At 49.0% G+C, this 19,117-nt stretch overlaps 1 protein-coding gene across 9 annotated transcripts in view; it reads left to right on the top strand.

The window, feature by feature from the left end:
• CLASP1 (cytoplasmic linker associated protein 1) overlaps nt 1-9,973 on the top strand; it is a 149,345-nt gene extending 139,372 nt beyond the window's left edge. For all 9 annotated transcript variants that reach the window (XM_068687479.1, XM_068687476.1, XM_068687472.1 and 6 more), the window contains 3 exons: nt 1,716-1,922; nt 3,992-4,108; nt 5,868-9,973. In XM_068687479.1, the coding sequence (XP_068543580.1) occupies nt 1,716-1,922; nt 3,992-4,108; nt 5,868-5,954 (411 nt within the window). In that variant the 3' untranslated portion in view covers nt 5,955-9,973. The remainder of the gene's footprint in view (nt 1-1,715; nt 1,923-3,991; nt 4,109-5,867) is intronic.
• The last annotated feature ends 9,144 nt before the right edge of the window (nt 9,974-19,117 follow it).

Here is a 19,117-nt window from a genome sequence, read left to right as displayed (position 1 = left end):
GATCTCTTCTGTTACATCAGTAGTCTGCCTGAGCTGCTCACTCTTCACAGCTTCTGCCTTGAAATCAACTAGTCTTTGCTGGAAAATAATTTGTAGCCAAGGCAGGGAGATGTTCTTGTCCTAGTAAGGACTGGGTTAAACCTCCAAGTACTCCTGGTACATGTGTTGTCCACATTAGTTCCTTGCAGATAGAGCTGTCCATGGATTGCTTTAGTCAAACAGAAATCCCTGAGTTTGGTACCACGATAGTGTGTGGAAGAAGGGAATGAAGAGAATCCAGCAACCAGGGCTTGAGTCTAAGTGACGGGAGACTTGTGGATCGATTTATTTATTTGTTATGGGAGAGTTTGGTTGTTTGTGTGTATTGTCTGGGACAGATTTTCCTTTGCTGGTTTCAAAATACTGACTTAATTCAGACAACCCTGAGGAGTCTGGCTTAGGATGAGTTAGAGAACTGGAGGAGCTGGAGATGCTCTAAGGGCAAGGATTTGTGAATGCTCCTCTCTTAGAGATGAGGTCTGTGATTTAAATCTGTCCACTAGGGCGTCTCTGTCCACACAGGATTTACCCTCCCTTGAAGGTAAACAGTGAAAAGAGAAGAGAGGGGATGTGGTGGGCAAAGGCATCCTCCATCTCGTGTACTGAAACAACATGGGGAGTGTGGAGCGTGTGGTTTGAGGGCAGGAGGAGTACAGCCAAGGGAGAACCTCAGTTTGTTGCCTGGCAATTAGCACAGACACATGAAAAAAGAAAACCTGCTTCCCATCCTGTTTTTTTTTTTTTTTTTTTAATCCAATTATTGTGGAGTGTGAAATAGTGTGAAATGAATAAACTCTCATGGGAGGAAAGAATCAGGTCTTTCCTCTTGCAGCTTGCTGTCCTGCCTGCTGGGGAGAAGTGTGAAAGATGTGGATTTGCTTTCCCTTAGGTGGGTGCAGAGCAGAACTGAGTTTAGGATCCTTCATCATGTGCGACTGCTTTGCAGGGTGCGCTAGTCACAAAAACAAGAGGTGGACACTACCCCTGTTTCCACTTGTTCTTCCTCCAGTGTTTTATTGTATTACAGCACTACTGTCTGAATGTGTTAGACGTGCTCAGAGCACTCTTGCCTGGTCGTTGATTATCCTGAAGCTTGCTTGGCTCCGCAGCCTGGGTTTGAGTGCAGCAGTGCTTAGCTGGGGCATGGCAGGACACATCTGTGCAGGCACGGTTGTCTCAGCATGGGCACCCAAGCACTCAGCAGGGCAGATGCATATTGAAAAGTATGACAGCATCTATGCAGTGTGTGGCAGTGTAATGTTTAAGGAGCTACATGCAGCACTGAAATCTAAGCTGGTGGATTTAGGTTCCTTGACAGTGGCTAGAGGGGTACCTTCCTCTTGGTTTTCCTAGGATAGCAATGCCTATATTTGCTGGGTGACAAAGATGCTCTCTTTTTTTCGTTTTCCTTAATCAACTCTTTCAACCTAGCCACATCTTTGAACCCAGTTCCTTCAGGCAGGACGAACTGCGTACCGCTGTCTGGTGGGAACAAATGTCACTGGAGGTGAAGAACACGAATTCTGGGAGTTGATTGCCTCTCAGAAGAGCCTCCTGCAGATCTGTTAATAAACATCCCTGAGTATTTCCTGGCGTTCAGTCCCAGTGTACACAGGTGGTTTTGTCTGTGAAGTGTGACCTCATTAATGTGAGGTTTTGCTCTGCTTTCATTGCAGGTCGTCAGAGCTGCTGAGGAAGCTGCTTCCACCCTGGCAAGCTCCATCCACCCTGAGCAGTGCATCAAGGTGCTTTGCCCCATCATTCAGACTGCAGATTATCCAATCAATTTAGCTGCCATCAAAATGCAGACGAAAGTTATTGAGAGGATTTCCAAGGAATCGTTGCATCAGCTCCTCCCTGATATCATTCCTGGATTGTTACAGGTACAGAATCCCCCATCACAAATGCTCCTGAGTGCAAACCATCATGGAACTGTTGCGCACTTCGGTTGTACTTTGCACTTCAATTTGAAGTCCAGCAGGCAGGATGGTCCTTCTTATTTTCTCTCTGAAATCAGGACTGAACTGCTCACTGACTTCATTCAGCCTCTTTCATAACCCTCTCAAGCCGGGTGGGGAGCTGTGTTTTTGCCAGTGCTAAGACTTGGTCTTCCATAGAGAATTTCTCTCTCGGTGCTGGCTGTGGTGAGGCTGTATTCAGTTCCCTTGTACAAGCAGCTGGCAGTGCTAGCAACTGGGATGAGACTGAAAGCACGATGGAAATAAGGGGAGGTAGCAGCAATGGAGGAGAGAGAACGTGGGTGTTTACTGGGGAGGGGTTGTGACAGGAGCAAGTCAGTCAGTGTGAAAGAATTGAATGTGTTCTGGTGGTAAGACTGAAGTAGAGAATTGGGATAAAGCAGCTGCCTCACTGTGAAGCGTAACAAGTGGATGGACAAGAGCAAAGTCAGAAATTTCCCTTGTGCATCTTAGCATTTGTCCAAATGTTGTCGTGTCTGTTCTTGCAATTGTGTTCTTGTATTTCAACCTCTGGGAATCGGGCAGTTCTGTATTGATGTAAACTTTTGTTGTGAAAAGTTCTTAGCCCTCATTGTTGGTGGCAACAATCTGGACAGTGTAGCTTCACACCAGAAAAGTTTGGGAGCAGTATGCCTTTTAAAACACGGTTGTATGTGTTTTATTAGATTGCTTTAATGTTTTAAAACAAATCTTATTTTGGAGCCTAGTTTGCGATTTTTCATCTTGGAGCAGCCAGTGATATTTCTCCACCTTAGTCACAGTGATCAACAGAATCTACTCGTGTTTGGAAAGTATTTGGGGATCCTTCCAGCTGAAGGGCTTTATGCAAAGAGCACCGTGCTTAATATTTCTCTGAGCTCACCCAGGTCTCCTACTCTTTGGGATTCGGTGCTCTTTTGGATTTTAAACAGTCATTTCAGACTGTATTTTGAGCCTTGCAGCCAGAACATCAGCCCTGCTAGTCAGCGGCCCCAGCCATGTGCCATCCCTCCACAGCTTTCCTGGCAGAGGTCACGCTGCGTCCGGGGCAGCCAGCATCCCACACACCAAAAAGATGTGTGGGGTTTCTTATGGGGTTGCTGCTTAGCAGTAAGTCCCTGCCTGAGTACAGGAGTGATGGCACAAGCTGCTGGGTGATCCAATGGCTTGTTTGAGGTGCAGAAGCTGCCAGAAATTAGCACACCCACAGGGGACTCTCAACACTCTCTTTTCCAGGGTATTTCCTACCTAATAAGTAATAAAAATTAGTAATAATAAAAGCTCCTGGTTACAGAAGTCAGTTTATTTAATGGACTAGCGTGGGTGTAGCATTGCTCTATACAGCGTTGAAGCCCAGTGCTTTTAAAGGGTTGGAAAATAATCCATGACAATGATTTTTGCAGCTTCTAATGCCTAGATAGAGCTGTTCAATTTAAATAACTATTTGGGTAGAACATCTCTTCACTAAACTTTCTGGATTTCATATTCTCAGTGATATAAATATTAGGCCAGTCTTCTAAAAAAGAAAACAAAAATCATTTCAATCTGTAACTTTGCTGAGGTGTAGAACTGATTTACTTTCAGTTAAAAGGAAGGACATGTCTGCAGGCAAGCTGGGAACGCTGCTGTTCCACTCCAAGAAGTCCTGGTCATCCCATACGGCACGTTGTGGTCATCTGAACTGGACATGGGAATCTGTACATCTGATAGAATCCTATGCTGAGAATCTGTGTTCTGGCTCAATGACATAAAACCCCAAGATATTAAAAACTTACAGTAATAATATAAGAAACAAATAGGATGTGCTGGGTGTTTGTAGTTTCTTGCTCTTTGAGCATTTGTATTGCAAACTGTTACATTCAGCAAGGCCTTTCTATTGATTTGTTAGGTTGGTAGCCACACTTGCAAAAAGTTAATCAGCTTTTTAGTTTATTGATCTGTAAGGATGTTAGTAAGTGCTGTTTGATCTGTGACCATTTTTTCTTGTTTCCTAGGGTTACGATAACACAGAGAGCAGTGTCCGTAAAGCTAGTGTATTTTGCCTAGTGGCAATTTACTCAGTAATTGGAGAAGAACTGAAACCTCATCTCGCACAACTCACAGGAAGCAAGGTATGGGAGTAATGCCTCTGGTATTTTGGTAACAGCCAGCTCCTAATAGGAGTAAGAGCAATGGTAGCTCTGGGTCAAGTTCCTGTGCTCTGTTAAATCTGAATGAGTTGGACTATCTGACCGTGGCAAGCACCACGAGAATGAGGCAACACCTGCTCAGCAGCGAGCATTTCATACCCTGCAGAGCAAATTCTGAATGGGGTTCAGGGTTCAATTTCTTGCTGCATTTGATCCTGTGTAACTGTGAGCTGCTTCTGAGCGGGTCCTTCCCACTACAGCCACGGTTACCTTGGTCCTTCTGCATTGCATCGAGGAGGTGACAATGCAGTGAATTGGATCGGCTGGCTTCTCCGGCTGAAAAACAAATCTGAAATACAAATTAATTATTTTTCAGTCTGCTCTTTGGCTGAGACATTAACCTAATGCAGTGATGGGAATGCATGGTTAGGATGGAAGCGAGCAGCACCTCTCCTTTCAGCAGCAGGTCATGATGAGGGCTGGTAGAAGTGCAGGTAGAGCTTCACTCCTAATAGCATGGCAGATGTGTCCCTTTCCTCCTGGGACACCAGCAAGTCTGAGCGATCTTTCAGAAGCCTTTGTGTCCTGGGCTCATGTGAGAAGCAAAACGCAAGTTCTGACCTGATGCTGCAAATAAATTCAGGTCTTTAATTCAGCTTTGTCCTTCAGACAAGAACTGGCATTCAGGAAGCTGTTACAAGACTTCTCTTGTTTGAAGTCATAACACCTGACATTTCTTTGCAATTTTAAGATGAATTCTGCATTGTTGTCTCTGAAATGTCTCTGAATGTGAATAGCTACTTAGTTCAGAGAGCTTCATCTGGTTGTTTTGAAGCAATGGTTTCTTTCATGGGTAGGAATTGTGGTGTAGGCCAAAACAGAATCTGAGACTGAGAACATTTGGATTTTATTTCTGAATTGAGTTGATTTGTCCTTAAATTACTTGCACCTCCCATTTGCTCTGGAAAAAAAAAGAGCTCCGGGTGCTGAGATTTACCTCATTTATATTCAGGCAGTTGGGAAATTCCCCTATAAAATGCTGTAGAGGCTTTATTATCCCAGTATCCTAGGTGCCGTGGACTTACTCCACCACATAACTAACTATAAACATGTGAGTAATTCTTCCGAGTTTACGCAGACTGCCTGCATGTTTAAAGTTAAGTGTGTGTGAGTCACTGCAGGATCTGGAGCTAAGGTGGTAAGGCGGAATAAGAAAACAAACCCATGCAAAGGAAGTGGATAATCATAACAGCTGCAGTTTCACTAGATGGCCTAAGTTAATGAAGATAAATGTCATTGAAAATGAACGTTTTGTAAAGAACAAAACCCATCCTGCTTTTACTCCCTAAGCACGGAGAGTTCAGGTGTTTCCTAGGAGGGACCATGGCTCTTGGATTACTGGGGTGTGAGTGAATTCAGGGCCTACCTGCAGCCCCACTCACCTCTGTTGGCATCCTGCTTACCTAGAGCAGACTGGGACGGAGGTCAGAACCGACAGCTGCTGAAGTGAAACAAATGTTGGATTTTTTTTTTAAATCCCATTAAATCTGGCTGTAACTTCAGTGGGACCAGGCCTCCCCTCCTATTTCTGCATGTTCTGAAATGTGCTCAGCTTTGCTTCTGCTTCTCCTCCGGAGAGCCTGGTGCCAGCTTGCCCAAAACAGAGTTCACTGCAGAGTCTGTGCTTGCAGTCCGCCTGTTTTTCCTGGCATCTTCTCCTAATCATTGTTATCTCTTTCAGATGAAACTACTAAACTTGTACATAAAGAGGGCCCAGACCACCAACAGCAACAGCAGTTCCTCTTCAGATGTTTCAACGCACAGTTAATGGAGATGTGTGGACATATGTGTAGACTTAGAAGCAATCAACGGTGCCTCTCAGAGACCTTTCTGCTACTCTTCACTGGCGCGCTCCATCAGCTAAAGGAGGCCATGCAGATATTTATTGCAATCAGTATTTTAGTCCCTTAAAGCTTTTATGTAGAATCTTACTGGTATTGAATGTAAAGGAAGCAAGGTCTGTGTTGCAGTCTTCATTAAAAGTGAACAACAGAAAGCCATACTTAAACATATTTGTATAGCCTGCTGAAATCTCGGAAATATGTTTAGGTTAGCGTTCCAAAACACAGTCCGAAAACCTGGACGTGAGTAAAGGTCAAACAAATCTTGTTTTAGATCATACCCAGTTTTGCTTTCTGTGCTCTAGTTACCCGCTCTCTCCCTGTGGCCGCAGCCCTTCTGGCTAGGTTCTCCTCCACAAGTCTCGTGGTCCTGTTTTGTACTTCCCATCGCAGCTTGCCTAACGTGCAGGGCTCTCCACGAGGAGATCTTTGCCAGTGTGGCTGTGGTTCCAGCCTTTGATGCTTTAATAAGGAGATATCAAGTGAGTAATGAAAAAGTAGGTTCTTTTTAAATATCTGAGTTTTTGTATATAGTTCTTCTGACAGACCTCCGACGGGCTGATTTCTCTGTAACTGCTCTCCAGCCAGCTGCGCTGTGTAGAGCAGCTGGGCTGTCGCTCCTCTCATTGACCGTGTAAATATTTCCCCTCTCCCAACCCATTTGGCTCTTTCATGCGCTAAAAAAGACTCTTCAGGTTACTTGTTACTCCCCAAAGGCAACCTGAGTCACAGTTCTGGGACTGATGCCCGTGTTCAGGCACTGGAGCTCGGTGGGTGTTGGATCAGAGTGTGTCCCCGGGTGGGCACTTGGAGCTGGCAGGGCGGTGTCGCAGCGCTGCCCTGTGAGGCTGGACGTATTTTTACCCAAGCCCATAGCACCAAAGGGCTGACCTGCCGCTCTGACCGGGCCCGCCGATGTTGTTAAAAAAAAAATAATTAAAAAAAAAAGGCTTGCTTTCTCCCTACAAATCCTGTGTGCTTTGGGCAAACTGTTCATCCCAGAGGACAGAAAGGGAATCTGAAACTGGACAAAATGACCCCGCGGAAGCTGAGGGTTGGCTGGGGTGGTGCTGGGCACCTGCTGCAGTTCCCCTCCTGTGCCTGCAGAGCCTGCAGTGCTGTTTGCTGCCTTTGGAAACCTCCTTCCCAGCCAGCCCAGGCACAGCCCTGTTGGGTGCTTTGCATTTTGGAGGGTGCTCAGGGTGCTGTGCTGGCTGAGGGTGCTGCGGGGCAAATCCTTTTGCAATCTGATGACACAGAGAGAGTCAGAGCCACGCCAGCGGCAGTCAGATACCCGATGGCACCGTCCTGCACCGAAGGGAGACCCCTCTGGGCGCAGAGGGTGAGCTCCCCATCCTGTTGCCTCTGCCTGTAACCAGGGGAAGCAGCAGGATGCCAGTGCTGTGTTCGGCCTGAAGCTGGATCCTGGCTGGTGGGCAGGCCTGCCCCTCACCTGCCATGGCTCAGAACTGGGATTTTGGCCCCGGTGATGCAGGACGGCCTGCCGCTGTGTCGATAGATGTGTGCTCCCTGGCTTCTCTCAGTGCCTCAGTCTCTCTCCAGCCTCCTTCCTCTCCCCTTGGAGGAGCTGAAGGGACACCTTGGCATCACGCTGGGAACAGGAGAGCTGCCAGAACTGCAGCGGGGAGGACGAGGCCTTGTTGTGCTCCCTTTCTGTCAGTCCTTGCTTGTGTGGCCCAGCCCCAGGGAGCTGTGCTGGGAGCCAGCTCTGCTCCAAGTCCCCCGCTCAGGAGGGGCTGAGGTGTGTGAGGGCTCTGTCCTGGCCCCTTTCCCGGCTGATGTGACCTGCTCCTGAGGATGTGTCCAGGCTTTTGCTGGCTGCAGGGCTGGTTTCCCTCATGCTCCCCAGTGGATAATGCCGTGGCAGGAGGAGCTGTGATCCTGGCGCTGGGATTCCTCTGGGCTCTCTCCTTGCTAGAGGGAGGATTGGCTGCTCCATGGTTGGTGTCTCCCTTTCCGTGGACCATTCCTTTTCAACATCTTGCAGTACACTTGTTACAATATTCTTTTTTTTTTTTTTAATTTTTTTTGAATTATTAAAATTATTTTAGTTTAACATGATTTTATTTTCCCTTTTGAGGAAATACTCAGCCGACTTGTTGGCAGCAGTTAGCTGTCTTGTTTGAATTTTTAGTAGTTTTTTTTTTTTTTTTTAATTTTATTTTTATTCTGCTTAGTATTTATGCCTCTTTTTCTCCCCATCTCAGTTCAGCATCTTCTGTTCCAGTTCTGGGGTTCAGAGGTCAGCATAGCTGACCGGGTGGCATTTAGTCCCTCCCCGCTGTGATGGAGCGTGGTCCATCACTCTTTGCTTTTTTTTTTTTTTTTTAATTTCGCTGTTTTTTTTTTCTTTTTGAATGGCACACTGTAGCAAATCTCCAGGAATTGAATTCCTTCTCAAACGATTTTATATGTTTTATAAAATCCTGTTAGTATGCACTGAGAGTGAACGCACTGTAACGTCCCCGAACTGCCCCCAGCGCGTGCGCTGACACTACAGTAGGAGTCAACAGCTCGTCCTCGGGCAATAGGTGAGAAATCCGCTGCTGATCTGAGGCTACAGAGATGAGCACGTGTTATTCAGAGACTATTGGCACACTTGGGGCTGCAAAATGGTAGAACCAGGCCTTACTTTCTTAATCAGACCCTATTCCTGTTTTTCACCAGATGCTCATTAAGGTGTTCCTTTCGTTACGTGGGTCGGTCGCGGACCCTTCATCCTTTGAGTACTCTAGACGTATGTTATACCTGTATACAGTAGGGAGCATTCTGCGTAGGTATTTATAAAGCATTGCGTATAATGTACATAGTAAGGTTGTTTAGTATGTTGAACATGACCTGATCCCCTTTTTTTCTTTTTTCCTTTGAAGTACTCAAAGGGCTAGCTCTGAATGTCACCTCTCTGATCTCCAGCGTTCTGACTTCAAAAAGCTGTACAATCGTTTTGTTTTCTCTTCAGCAAGCATAAAGGTCTCTCTGGCTACAAATCACAGTGTCCACGCACGTTTGCAGAGAACGATCTGCATGCTGGCAGTGCCTCACCGCACCGGTGAAGCTTGTGTTCACGTTCTCCCAGCAGTAGCCATCTACTGCAGCTGCCTTTTTTTTTTTTCTTCCTCCTTGCAGCCCGTTATGCAGGGCTTCAATTTTTCATACCTTTGAAAAAAAAAAAGAAAAAAAAAAAAAAGAAAAAAAAAAAAGAAAAAAAAATGTTTTTTTTTCCCACCATGCTTTAAAAGTCTGAATGGGAGAAATCTCTCAGCAGACAGCGGCTCCTGGCTGTAAGGTTGCCGAAAACCTCAGATGTGGATGTGTTTTTCTGCCATTGGCTGCACCAGTGCTCCATGGGCATGGGCGAATACCGGATCCATCTGCCCCCCGGTCTACGTACTGTAGTTCTCATGTAGTGCAGAATTATCGAGGCATGTGGCTTTCTTAAGGTACACTATGTGTGCTTGCCTGGATTACAATACAATACGAGACTGTCTTTTTTTATTGCTTACTACTAGCTTACCGATAACCTGTATCAGTAACCTAACTCACATCTTTGTCATCGAAACCTTTTTCTCCCCACCCCTTTATTTATCAAGCATAATATTGCATATTAAGGGACAGAGAAATAGACCTTTGTAGAATACAGCAGGACGTTGCTAACAATGTTTTAAATGGGAAGTGAAAAAAATGCTCTGAAAAATGCCAGCCATGAGAAATGACTTTGTTGGCACCGTGTTCATGCGCATGGATTTTTTTTTTCTATTTTTTCCGCTTTTGTCATGTTACATCCATATCTGTATTTATATCTTTTGTTTCACTTTTGAGTGTATCATGGCAATTGTACAGATGTTTTTTGTTAACATTTACGTGATAGAATTTGCTAAAAAAAATTAAAATAAAACCTTTTGAGTTTGCCCTAGAAAAAGCAGAAGTTGTTTTTGTGTTTTTGTTGTTGTTGTTTTGTTTTTGTTTTTTCAGGGGAGAAATATAAAGATGGATGCATTATCTAACACATCTCAGTCCAACAGCCTTTGCTGGTAACGGGTTTGCTCTCTGTTGAGGACACAGCGAGCCTTTTGGTGCAAGGACGGTCTGTTTGTGGCAGTAGCTGTTGCTGCCCAGCTAACGTGGAAATGCCCCTGCCCATGGTGTGCAGAGGAACAAGGGGAAAACTCACGGAGGAGCAGATCTCTCAGGGACTGGATGCAAGGCAATGAAAGCTCGGGCTCGGCACATTTTGGAGAATCAGCTCTGTCCTGCTGAAGCATCTTGTTGTCTCCCTGTCACGTTTCCTGCCGTCCTTCAGCTCCAGACAGCTGCCCTGTCCCCTGTGCCCCAAAACTGAGCTCGCTGTCGGCCCTGGGCAGGACCTGCAGCTGAGAAGGGAGCCACTCACCTGCCCGACGTGCTGCCTCTGCAGGGGCCAGGGCACGAGCCCGCTCTGGCATCATGCCTTCCTCCCTCCTAAGGAGGGCTTTGGGCCTGGCCCAGGGAGGAGCCGCAGGGCTTTGCCACGTGGGATGCCACCCATGAAGAATTTGGGGTCTGGGCCCACCTGGGATGAGGAACAGTGGTTGCTCTCCCTGCTGCAGATGGACCATCTCTCCCCCCTGTGGTGGCAGGTTTTTTTTTTGACCCTGCAACGTACCAGAGCAGTATAAGGGAAGGTCCTGCCATGCCCAATGACCCCAGCTTCTTCCCAGAGCACCTCCCACGTGGTTTTTCTCGAGCAGTGCCAGGTACCTGTGGTTATTAGAAAGGGAAGAGAGAATGAATAGAGTGCTATCTTCTCCCTGCCTTGTAAAACTCCCAGATACTGGCTTAAATTAGTCTTAGAGCCCTGGGGGCTTGGGAAAAGCTCTGAAGTCTGAGGCATTGCAAATGTGTTGTTAGACAAGCCAAGACAGGGAGCTGGGTTTCACTGACACGTGCTTAAAACGGTCAGTCCTTGCACAGCCCTTCGTGGGGGCTGAGGAGAGGGACATCCCGCGGATGCAGAGATAGATCCTTCTGGCAGCTTGTGCAAGACCCGCGTGGGGGGCTGCTTGCAAGGCTGGAGGTCTCCTTTTCCTTCAGAGCACCAGGCAGCAAGGGTTGGACCAGAGGAGGCCGGGTGTTTGCCTACTCCATCACCAGAGAGCATCCCTCGTACCCTGCAACTGGCTTTTACCCACTCCCTGCTCTGTTGCACATTACGCAGAACAACCCAGAGGTTGTCTTCTCCCTGCTGATCTCCTTGGCAGAAACAGAGATGGACTTCAGTGCAGAGACTTCCATTTCCAGGGGTACCAGCACAGGAGCAGCGTGGCAGAGGCAATGGTTTCCACTGCAGCAAGTGGAAAGTCCAACAGGAGTGTCCTGGAGCGGTTTCTCCAAATGAAATACAGGAGCAGAAGAGAATAATCTCGCTCAGTCTTTGGCTCCCGTCCTCGATTCCTGCACGTGCTGCAGCACGTCCTTCAGGAGGAGGCTGCAGCAGGCTGACAAGGGGGCGTTTCTTCTCTGAAACATCTCCAAGTGTCTGTCCTTGCAGCTCTTTTGTCGTGAAGTCCCCTGCAGTCCCAAACAGCTCCATTGCTTCACAGATGGAAAGTGAGGAGTGGATGTCCTTGCTGGCTTGGATGCTTTTGCTGGGCTCTCCCCCACGGTGGAGGGAGGGAGTTGATGCCAGCAATTAAAGGTAGTTAGCACTTTGCTGGCACTTTCCTTGGTCTGAGCACTCGCAGCCCAGTTCTCCGTTTGTTTCTCTGTCCTGGAGGCTCCCAACTGCTGTGAGTTCTCAGTAGCCCAGCACTGTGCAACCAGTTCCCTCCCGCTGAGGGATGCACCAAGGGATGGCTTAGCACAAGCCCAGAGTCGCACTTCGGGGCCAGTTACCTTATCTTAATTTCCTCCAGTTAAAGAATAAGACTCTTCTGCTCAACGCCCCTGGGAAAGTGCAACTCAGCTGATCAGTGGCAACTTCAGTTACAGTCATTCCGCTGCTTTTGGTTGTGCAACCCAACGACTTGCTTGTGCAACCCTCCTTTGGCCTCCCCAAGCAAACACCACACCCCCCTCTCCCCTTTACCAGCCCAATGCATTTTTTCCTGCTTTGCCTTTTGGTGTGCATCAATGAAGCCTGGGAAGGGCCCTGCCCGGTGTGTCCCCATGCATGGAGGAGGCTCAGCGTGGAAATGAACACACGTTGCACTCACCTTGGGGGCTGTAAATCCCCACCTCCGTGCTGCAAAGGGAAAAAAATGTCCTGTGAGGCTTTTGGTGAGCTGCTGGGGCAATGTAGGCATGGAAAAAATAGCCTGGTGGCAGGTCCTCTCTGGGCATCTGACCGCAGCCAAAGGCTTGGTAAACATCAGCCCAATAAACCCAGGACCCTACCCAAGGGTGAGTGCCAAGCCCCTGACCAGGGGCAGGTGCCTCTCCTAGGGCCAGGAGCTCAGCAGGACGTGGCCACTCGGGTGCAGATGAAAGGAGAAGCCTCGCCTGGGAGCAGAGGAGATGGGAGCAGGCGAGGGAAAGCGAAGGCAGCGGAAACCAGAACGAGCTAACACGGGGCCGGGGGGATTACAGGGTGCCGGGAGGCTGCTCACAAGCACATCGGGGACAAAGCAGCCTGCCAGCATGAGGGGTAATGAGTAATTAATGAACAGAGGGATGGAATTAATAATGACTCGAAAATGGCCGAGATAATGAGCTCCTCTTTAAATCCACCTTTAACAAGAAAGCCAAGGGAAAGGATTTAGATCAATTAAGAAAAGAAATCTTGTAAAAAATAGCTATTGACACAAGGTAGTGAGAGAATGGCTGGAAAATCTTGTTGGGAAGGAGGCAGCAACTGGTTGAGATCTATAGCTGGAGGGATCGGGGGTGTGTTGGTTCTTACAGGACAGGGAGTTGTGGTGCAGCCTGCCCGAGCCCCAGCTGTCTGCATGCTGGGGGCACATGGCAGCTTTGAGCAGCTCTGATGCCTTTTTGATGCCTTTTTGTAGCCTTATGCCTTCTCATGTAGATAAACCGGGCTGTGCTGAGGTCTAACAGAGTATGGCAGAGCTAAGCAGCTCTTCTTTTGTCCTGTTTGGGGTGCCCCAGGGGCCGGCACTGGGGCTTTTGCACGATGAGACTGGCCTGGGGGAACTTCTCCCTCCCCAGACGTGCCTCTGCTTGCCACAGCACCCAGAGAAATCCAGGCCTGGGAAGGCAGAGCGCTGAGCAAGCTGGCAATGCTCAATCTGTATATTTAATGATGATTTGTGGCGTGAAGGCACACACAAATGGCAGCAGGTAGTGTAGCAGTGAAAGCAGAGCTTTGGGAGGACGGTACTGGTGTGCTCCTCACACCTACAGATGTGCTGACCGCCTCTTGATGGGTCTCACCCTTTGCTCTGCTCAGCTCCTGGTCCCAGCCCGAGGGCGTGCAGGGCACTTGTGATCTGAATTCCGTGGGTTTTGGCATTTGTGTGACCTCTCCTTGGCAACATTAATAGATTTGACCAAAACTAAAACAAAAACAAAATAAACCACTCACTGTTCTGCAGGAAGAGACGCTTGGAGGAGGCTTCTGTGTGAAAAGCAGAGATACCTTAATTCAGAAAGCTCTCTGACACCATGAATTCGGCAAGGAGCTGGTGACAACTTCTGGCTATCGGCTCGTCCGTGAGCTCTGGGGTGACAGCAGTGAGCAGCAGTGCAGGGTTGGGGCTGCAGCAGGTCCCCTGAGGTGGAGCCTCGGTGGCCGCTTGCTTGTGATGCAAATGTGGTGGCCCTCAAACCCTTGGCACCTGTTACCTTCAACCCTGCTAGAGCTCAGGGGTCACAAACGAGGCTGGAAAAGTTGGCATCGCCCCCAAAACCTCATTGTCTCTTCCTTAGAGGAAACATCTTTGTTTTGCTCTGGCCACCTTGTAGCAAGACACTTGGACAGTCCTTTCCAGGAGCTGCCCCACATCCCTGGAGAAACGCAGCCCTCAGCCATCACATTCTTCCCTTTTAGGACCCCCATAAAGTACAACCTCCAGCCCCAGCACTGTGTGGGGTCTCCCCTGCTTCCCCCAGCCCCAACGTGGCACCAGCGGGGCTCGTTTGGGGCTGGTGCTCGGGGCTGGAAGGGTTACACCCGTGGCCCCGCCGCCGGGGCAGTTTCTCGCTGCCGGTCTATAAATAGGAGCTGGCTTCCTAATCTGCTTGCCACTGCTTTCCACTCCCTGCCAGTTTTTTCCTGCTTTTTCCTGCAGGGAGGTGCCTGCAGCCCCGGGCAGCCGTCGGCCCCGCCGCTCCCCTAGCGCTGCGGGAGAGGCCCATGCACAGGACTCAGCCTCCCCATAACCGATCCTCATTAAAAAAAAATATCCAAAAATAGGGGAGGGAGACCAAACACGGTGCTGGCAGGGTGCCTGAGGGGAAAACTTGCAATAAAGTGCTGGGACAAACCGTGTGGAAGGGGGGGAAACTCCATTCCTGCAGGGCTTTGGGCTGAGGTAGGGCAAAACCCTCCTGGGGTGATGAAGGTTTTGTTGCCTCATCTCCAGGTCTGATCTTGACAAACCTGCGATGTGATCCAGCACGCCGACAGGGAGGCAGCTATTACAGGGCGACTTAGCCCGTGAGTGCATCCTGAAGTCATCAGCACACCTGAGGCACCTTGTTCCACCTCACCTGAAAACAGCCTGGGGGAGCTCTGCCGGGCTGCCCCCTGCGAGGATGAGGGGCTGGGGGATGAGGAGCAGAGATGAGTGGGGCAGGCAGCCCCCTGCGAGGCTCCCCCTGAGCGCTGTGTGCCGGGTCAGGTGCATGTCCCGGTGGCGTTCCCCCACGCGCCTGGCTCCAGCTCCGCTGCAGCCGACAGCGGCTTTCCAAGGCTGCTGACTCACCCAGATGGAAATGTTCTGCCAAAAAGCGTCGAGTTTGATAAAAATTGCTAATGGGACCCTGCCGGCTTCCCTGCTGGCTTGGCGCCGTGCCCTGCGTTTGGAGGAGCGGCTCCGAAGGAGCCGGGCAGGAGGTCGGTCCCTGCAGCCAAGGAGTGCGATACTCGCGGCTCTGGATGGGCTGTGAGCCCTGGTGGCATCCGCAGTGCTGGCTGTGCCACGGGTCAGCTTCCAGGGAACACAGCTTGTTTCAGACGCTGATCTAACCTCTTTTTCCTCAAAGTCTTCATTTTTTTTTTTTTTGAGTGAAAATTCAGTCTCCTGGCCTGCTTCAGCTCTGCCCTGCAGGACTGGCCCGAGCTGAGCACGTTGTGCTGGAGGCCTCCGGCTGTGCTCCAGCTCCTCCTGCCCTGGAAGGAGAGGGAGCGCTGAGCTTGACCTGATGGCAGCAGCCACGGTGAAGCTCACTCCTCATTTCTGAGATGCCTAAATAGGCTTCTAATTGTCCTCCAACGTCCCTGTGAAAGCTTCAAACCACGGCACCTGGGTTCTTCAGCCGCTAATGCCTGCTTGGACCAGGCATCTTGTCACAGCACATGCGGTACACACAAGCTCGTTTTCTTCACCAGTGCTCTCCAGAGCTGTGGTAGCCTCGGCTCCCTGATACAGAGCATTCTCCAAAAGCCCTTCTGACATCTTCAGTTTCTGATACGATGCAGTCCACCTTGCTCTCTGGGGGCATCTTTCTGCTCAGATGGGTGCTGCTGCTGCCGCACCATGGCAAGTCTATGAGCCTCTGTCTCTGGAAGTTCTTTCCTCTCACCATGCAGCTTGGGAGCCAGATTCCCTGCCATCACTTTGGAACATTGCTGCAGATTGGAGATGTGCTGGTGGGGGTTGCTGGGATGTCATTTCTATAGGGTTTTCCCCAGTGACTGCATGTGTTTTTTCACTTCATTTTCTTTGGGATTCGTGATCTGCATGTCTTCTGTGAACGCTAAATATTAACTGAGATTTGCACTTAACAACTTGACATTGTATCTGAAGCCCAGCACACAGGCAGGGGATGCACTCAGCCTGCATCCCCCAGCCCTGCTAAGGGTTTAGGGCTGCTGAAGCACAGGCAACACAGTCCCACAGTCATCCAGCGTTCCCAGATCCTGCCTGCAGGCGGCTGAGACATACCCAGGTATCTGCTGAGCATTGTTTTAAGCCACCAAAACAACTTGATTTCCTTGATTAGTGTAATCAGTAGGAGCTTGCTGACTTGAACACAGGGTGAAAAACCTTCTCAGCAGAAATCAAAGCCCTGGGGGGGACCAGTATGTACAGGAATGTCATTAACACCTAATCCCCTCTAATCCAAGATGACATCCTTATCACATGAGGGCACAAAATGTAATTAGATTTATATAGTGCTATCTCCAGAGCACTAAGCAAATATTAACCACTCCATCTTCCCCGTGTCCCTGTGGGGACAGCCCAGCTCCCTGGCTGCGCAGATGGGGAAACAGAGGCGAAGGACGGGGCCTGGCCAGGTGCTTCCCTGAGGAAGGCCACACATGCCTTGCCCATGGGTTCAAGCAAGCTGCACCCAAAATGACAATGTTAGCAAGGGCAAAACAACTCAATGCCACAAAAACTTTTGACTGAAAGATTTGAAATTTTTGAAACTGCCTGCAGGTGAGAGAGGTGACAGCACAGCTCTGACACTGCAGCACAGGGAGCAGAGGCAGCAGACAGAGCGCCCATGGGGGACGTGGCGTCACCCCAGCCATCCCTGTGGCATGCTCCACTCCTCATGACCGTGGCCCTGTGCTCAGTGCAGGCACCTGCATGGCCGTGTGGAGCCCCACCATGGTGCCCAGAGGTATTTGGGGACACAACACATGTCCTCCTTCGAGGCCACCCCATCACCCAGAGGGTGGCAAGGCCCTCTTGTTTCCTTGTGCTCTCAGGGCCCTCCGCAGCAATGCCATATCTGCAGGGAGACAGAGCACACATTCAGGCGTGGCCTTCCCCTGCTGCTAAGGCACGTTTAAATGATTTTCTGCCTTCCCTTCAGCTCTGTTTGTCATAGGGGTTATTTTCTAACAACGCTCAGGCCCATGTATGATGCCTTCCCCGTGCTGAGGTGGCTCTCATGTAATGGCACAGAGGCCTGGTCCCATCCCATCGGCAGGCCCACCACAGCCATGGGACATGGCATGGAGCCTTCTGCTTTGACACCAGTTCTGTGTTTTTGAGTGCAAACTCTAAATAAATGGGCTGGTGAGTCTCTAAAGTGAAAGGCCTCCACCAAAAGGCTGCTGGCACTGGAGGGGCAGAAAGCTGGCTGAACACGAGCACGCTACAGGGAATGGTTTTGCCCTTTCAGGCAGCTCACCTGGTGCTGCGTTTCCAGCTGTACAACACTGCCAGTGAGACGTTGTAACATGTGGGACTTGGCCAATGCCTCCACCAAATGCCACCGAACTGCTCCCTTTCCTAGCTCCAGGGCCTGGCTGCTGCTGGCTCCTGGGCTCCTTCCCTCTGCTTCTGGAGCTGAGGCTGTGGAGATTAAATTATGCATTGAAAAATTCCATAGCAGCTTCCGACCTCAATGAATAGCACATTCAGGGCCACTGGAAGGCTCTTGCATTATCTAGTTCTATGGTTTTCAACATTATTATTATTTTTTTTATTTCCAGTAGAGATGGGGATCCCCAAAAAGTCAGATCTATAGCCAGCTGGCTGGAGCAGTGCAGTCACTTTTCACAGACGCCTGTGGAGCAGCCTGGGCTCTTGCAGGTCTCTGGGTCCTCTGCTGCAGTTTGAGCACCCATCCAGGAGAAGCCAGGGAATCGTAGCAGTAATTGCTGCGCCTAAATCACCACAGGTGATCTGGTAACAGCTCTGGTCACATTTATCCAGTCAGACCAGGGCTGGAGCTGGCAATGGCACCTGCGACAGAGGCAGGAGGACCTGAGGAAAGGCTCACAGCTCCATTTGGGCCATGCACATTAGGGGGATGTTCCTGGTAACTCTCATTTAGCTGAGATCTGCAGCAGGAGGGTCACCACTGGTTTGGGTGGGAGCAGCTGGTTGTGAAGCACCAGGGGCAGAAGGAAGGGTACAAGGCAGGCATGGCTTAATGGCACCCGCATCAGCAATTGACAGTTGTCAATGTCACTCTGTTGGCCTACAGAGGCGGGGCAGGATGGAGAGAAGAAAGGGGGCAGCTGTTGTCAGCCTCAGCATTCACAAAGTATGTACCAAAGCAGCAAGTGACCACCAGCCACAGAAGGAGCCAGGACGAGGACCTTGTGCTGTGTCTTTTCAAGAGATTCGGAGCAGACCCTGGACTCACATGTCATGGTACCTGAATAATGGACACCTTTTCTGGTTTGGAGTATGTGGGTACAAGAGGGTGAATGAAAGCAGGCTTGTTTTTAAACAAAATCCCCTTCTCATCCTCCAAAGTCTCATCTTGAAATTTACTGTATCATCATTACCAAACATTTCCTATGACCTCCTCTGCAGATAGCCCCTTGAGTGTGACTTTTTTTTTTTTTTTCCATCAGTGTTACAGATTGTTCATCAATGCAGTCAGCACTAGGATTTGCTGGATTAAAAAAGTGTTATCTTATTCTCTGCTAGTGTTAGAAAAGCCCAAACAGGAACCTTACAGCCAAAACTTTTTTTTTTTTTTTTAAAGAAAAAAAAGCACCAGTTATATATATAAAGACAAAATCAAAATGTGAGGATCTCCAAATAAATGGAGAACATTGAAATGCAGCTATGAAAATTAGATATAAATCTGACTCCTTAACTCTGCCAAATATATACTGCCACTTTAGGTTTATTCTATTTATTCATATGAAAGATGATGGTGTCATCTCACGTAATAGTCTCTGTGATTGCTACTGCTCGTACCAGATGTTATGAACTGGACCCTCTGCGGGCTGGGGTCAGCTCTCGGGTCAGTTTGTGTTATGGTGAGTCCCTTCCCCAAGAGATGTTTGTAAACTGTGATCAAGTTTCTTAACCTTGTTGTGATAAATGAAAGCAGATGTTTGGCAGGATTCACCTGATTAACCTCTAATGTTTATAGGCAGTGGGATCTCACTTGCACAGTCCATGGAGTCAAGGATATTGCATCCTAGCCTAAATAGATTTTTATATTAGGTCAAGTAAGAAAAGCAGAGCTACACCTTGTAAATGTCTAAAAC

The sequence above is a fragment of the Anas acuta genome, chromosome 6 (assembly GCF_963932015.1).
Source record: "Anas acuta chromosome 6, bAnaAcu1.1, whole genome shotgun sequence".
In the NCBI taxonomy this organism is placed as follows: Eukaryota; Metazoa; Chordata; class Aves; order Anseriformes; family Anatidae; genus Anas; species Anas acuta.
The sequence above is the reverse complement of the archived record's forward strand: the minus strand, read 5'-3'. Positions and strand labels throughout refer to the sequence as shown.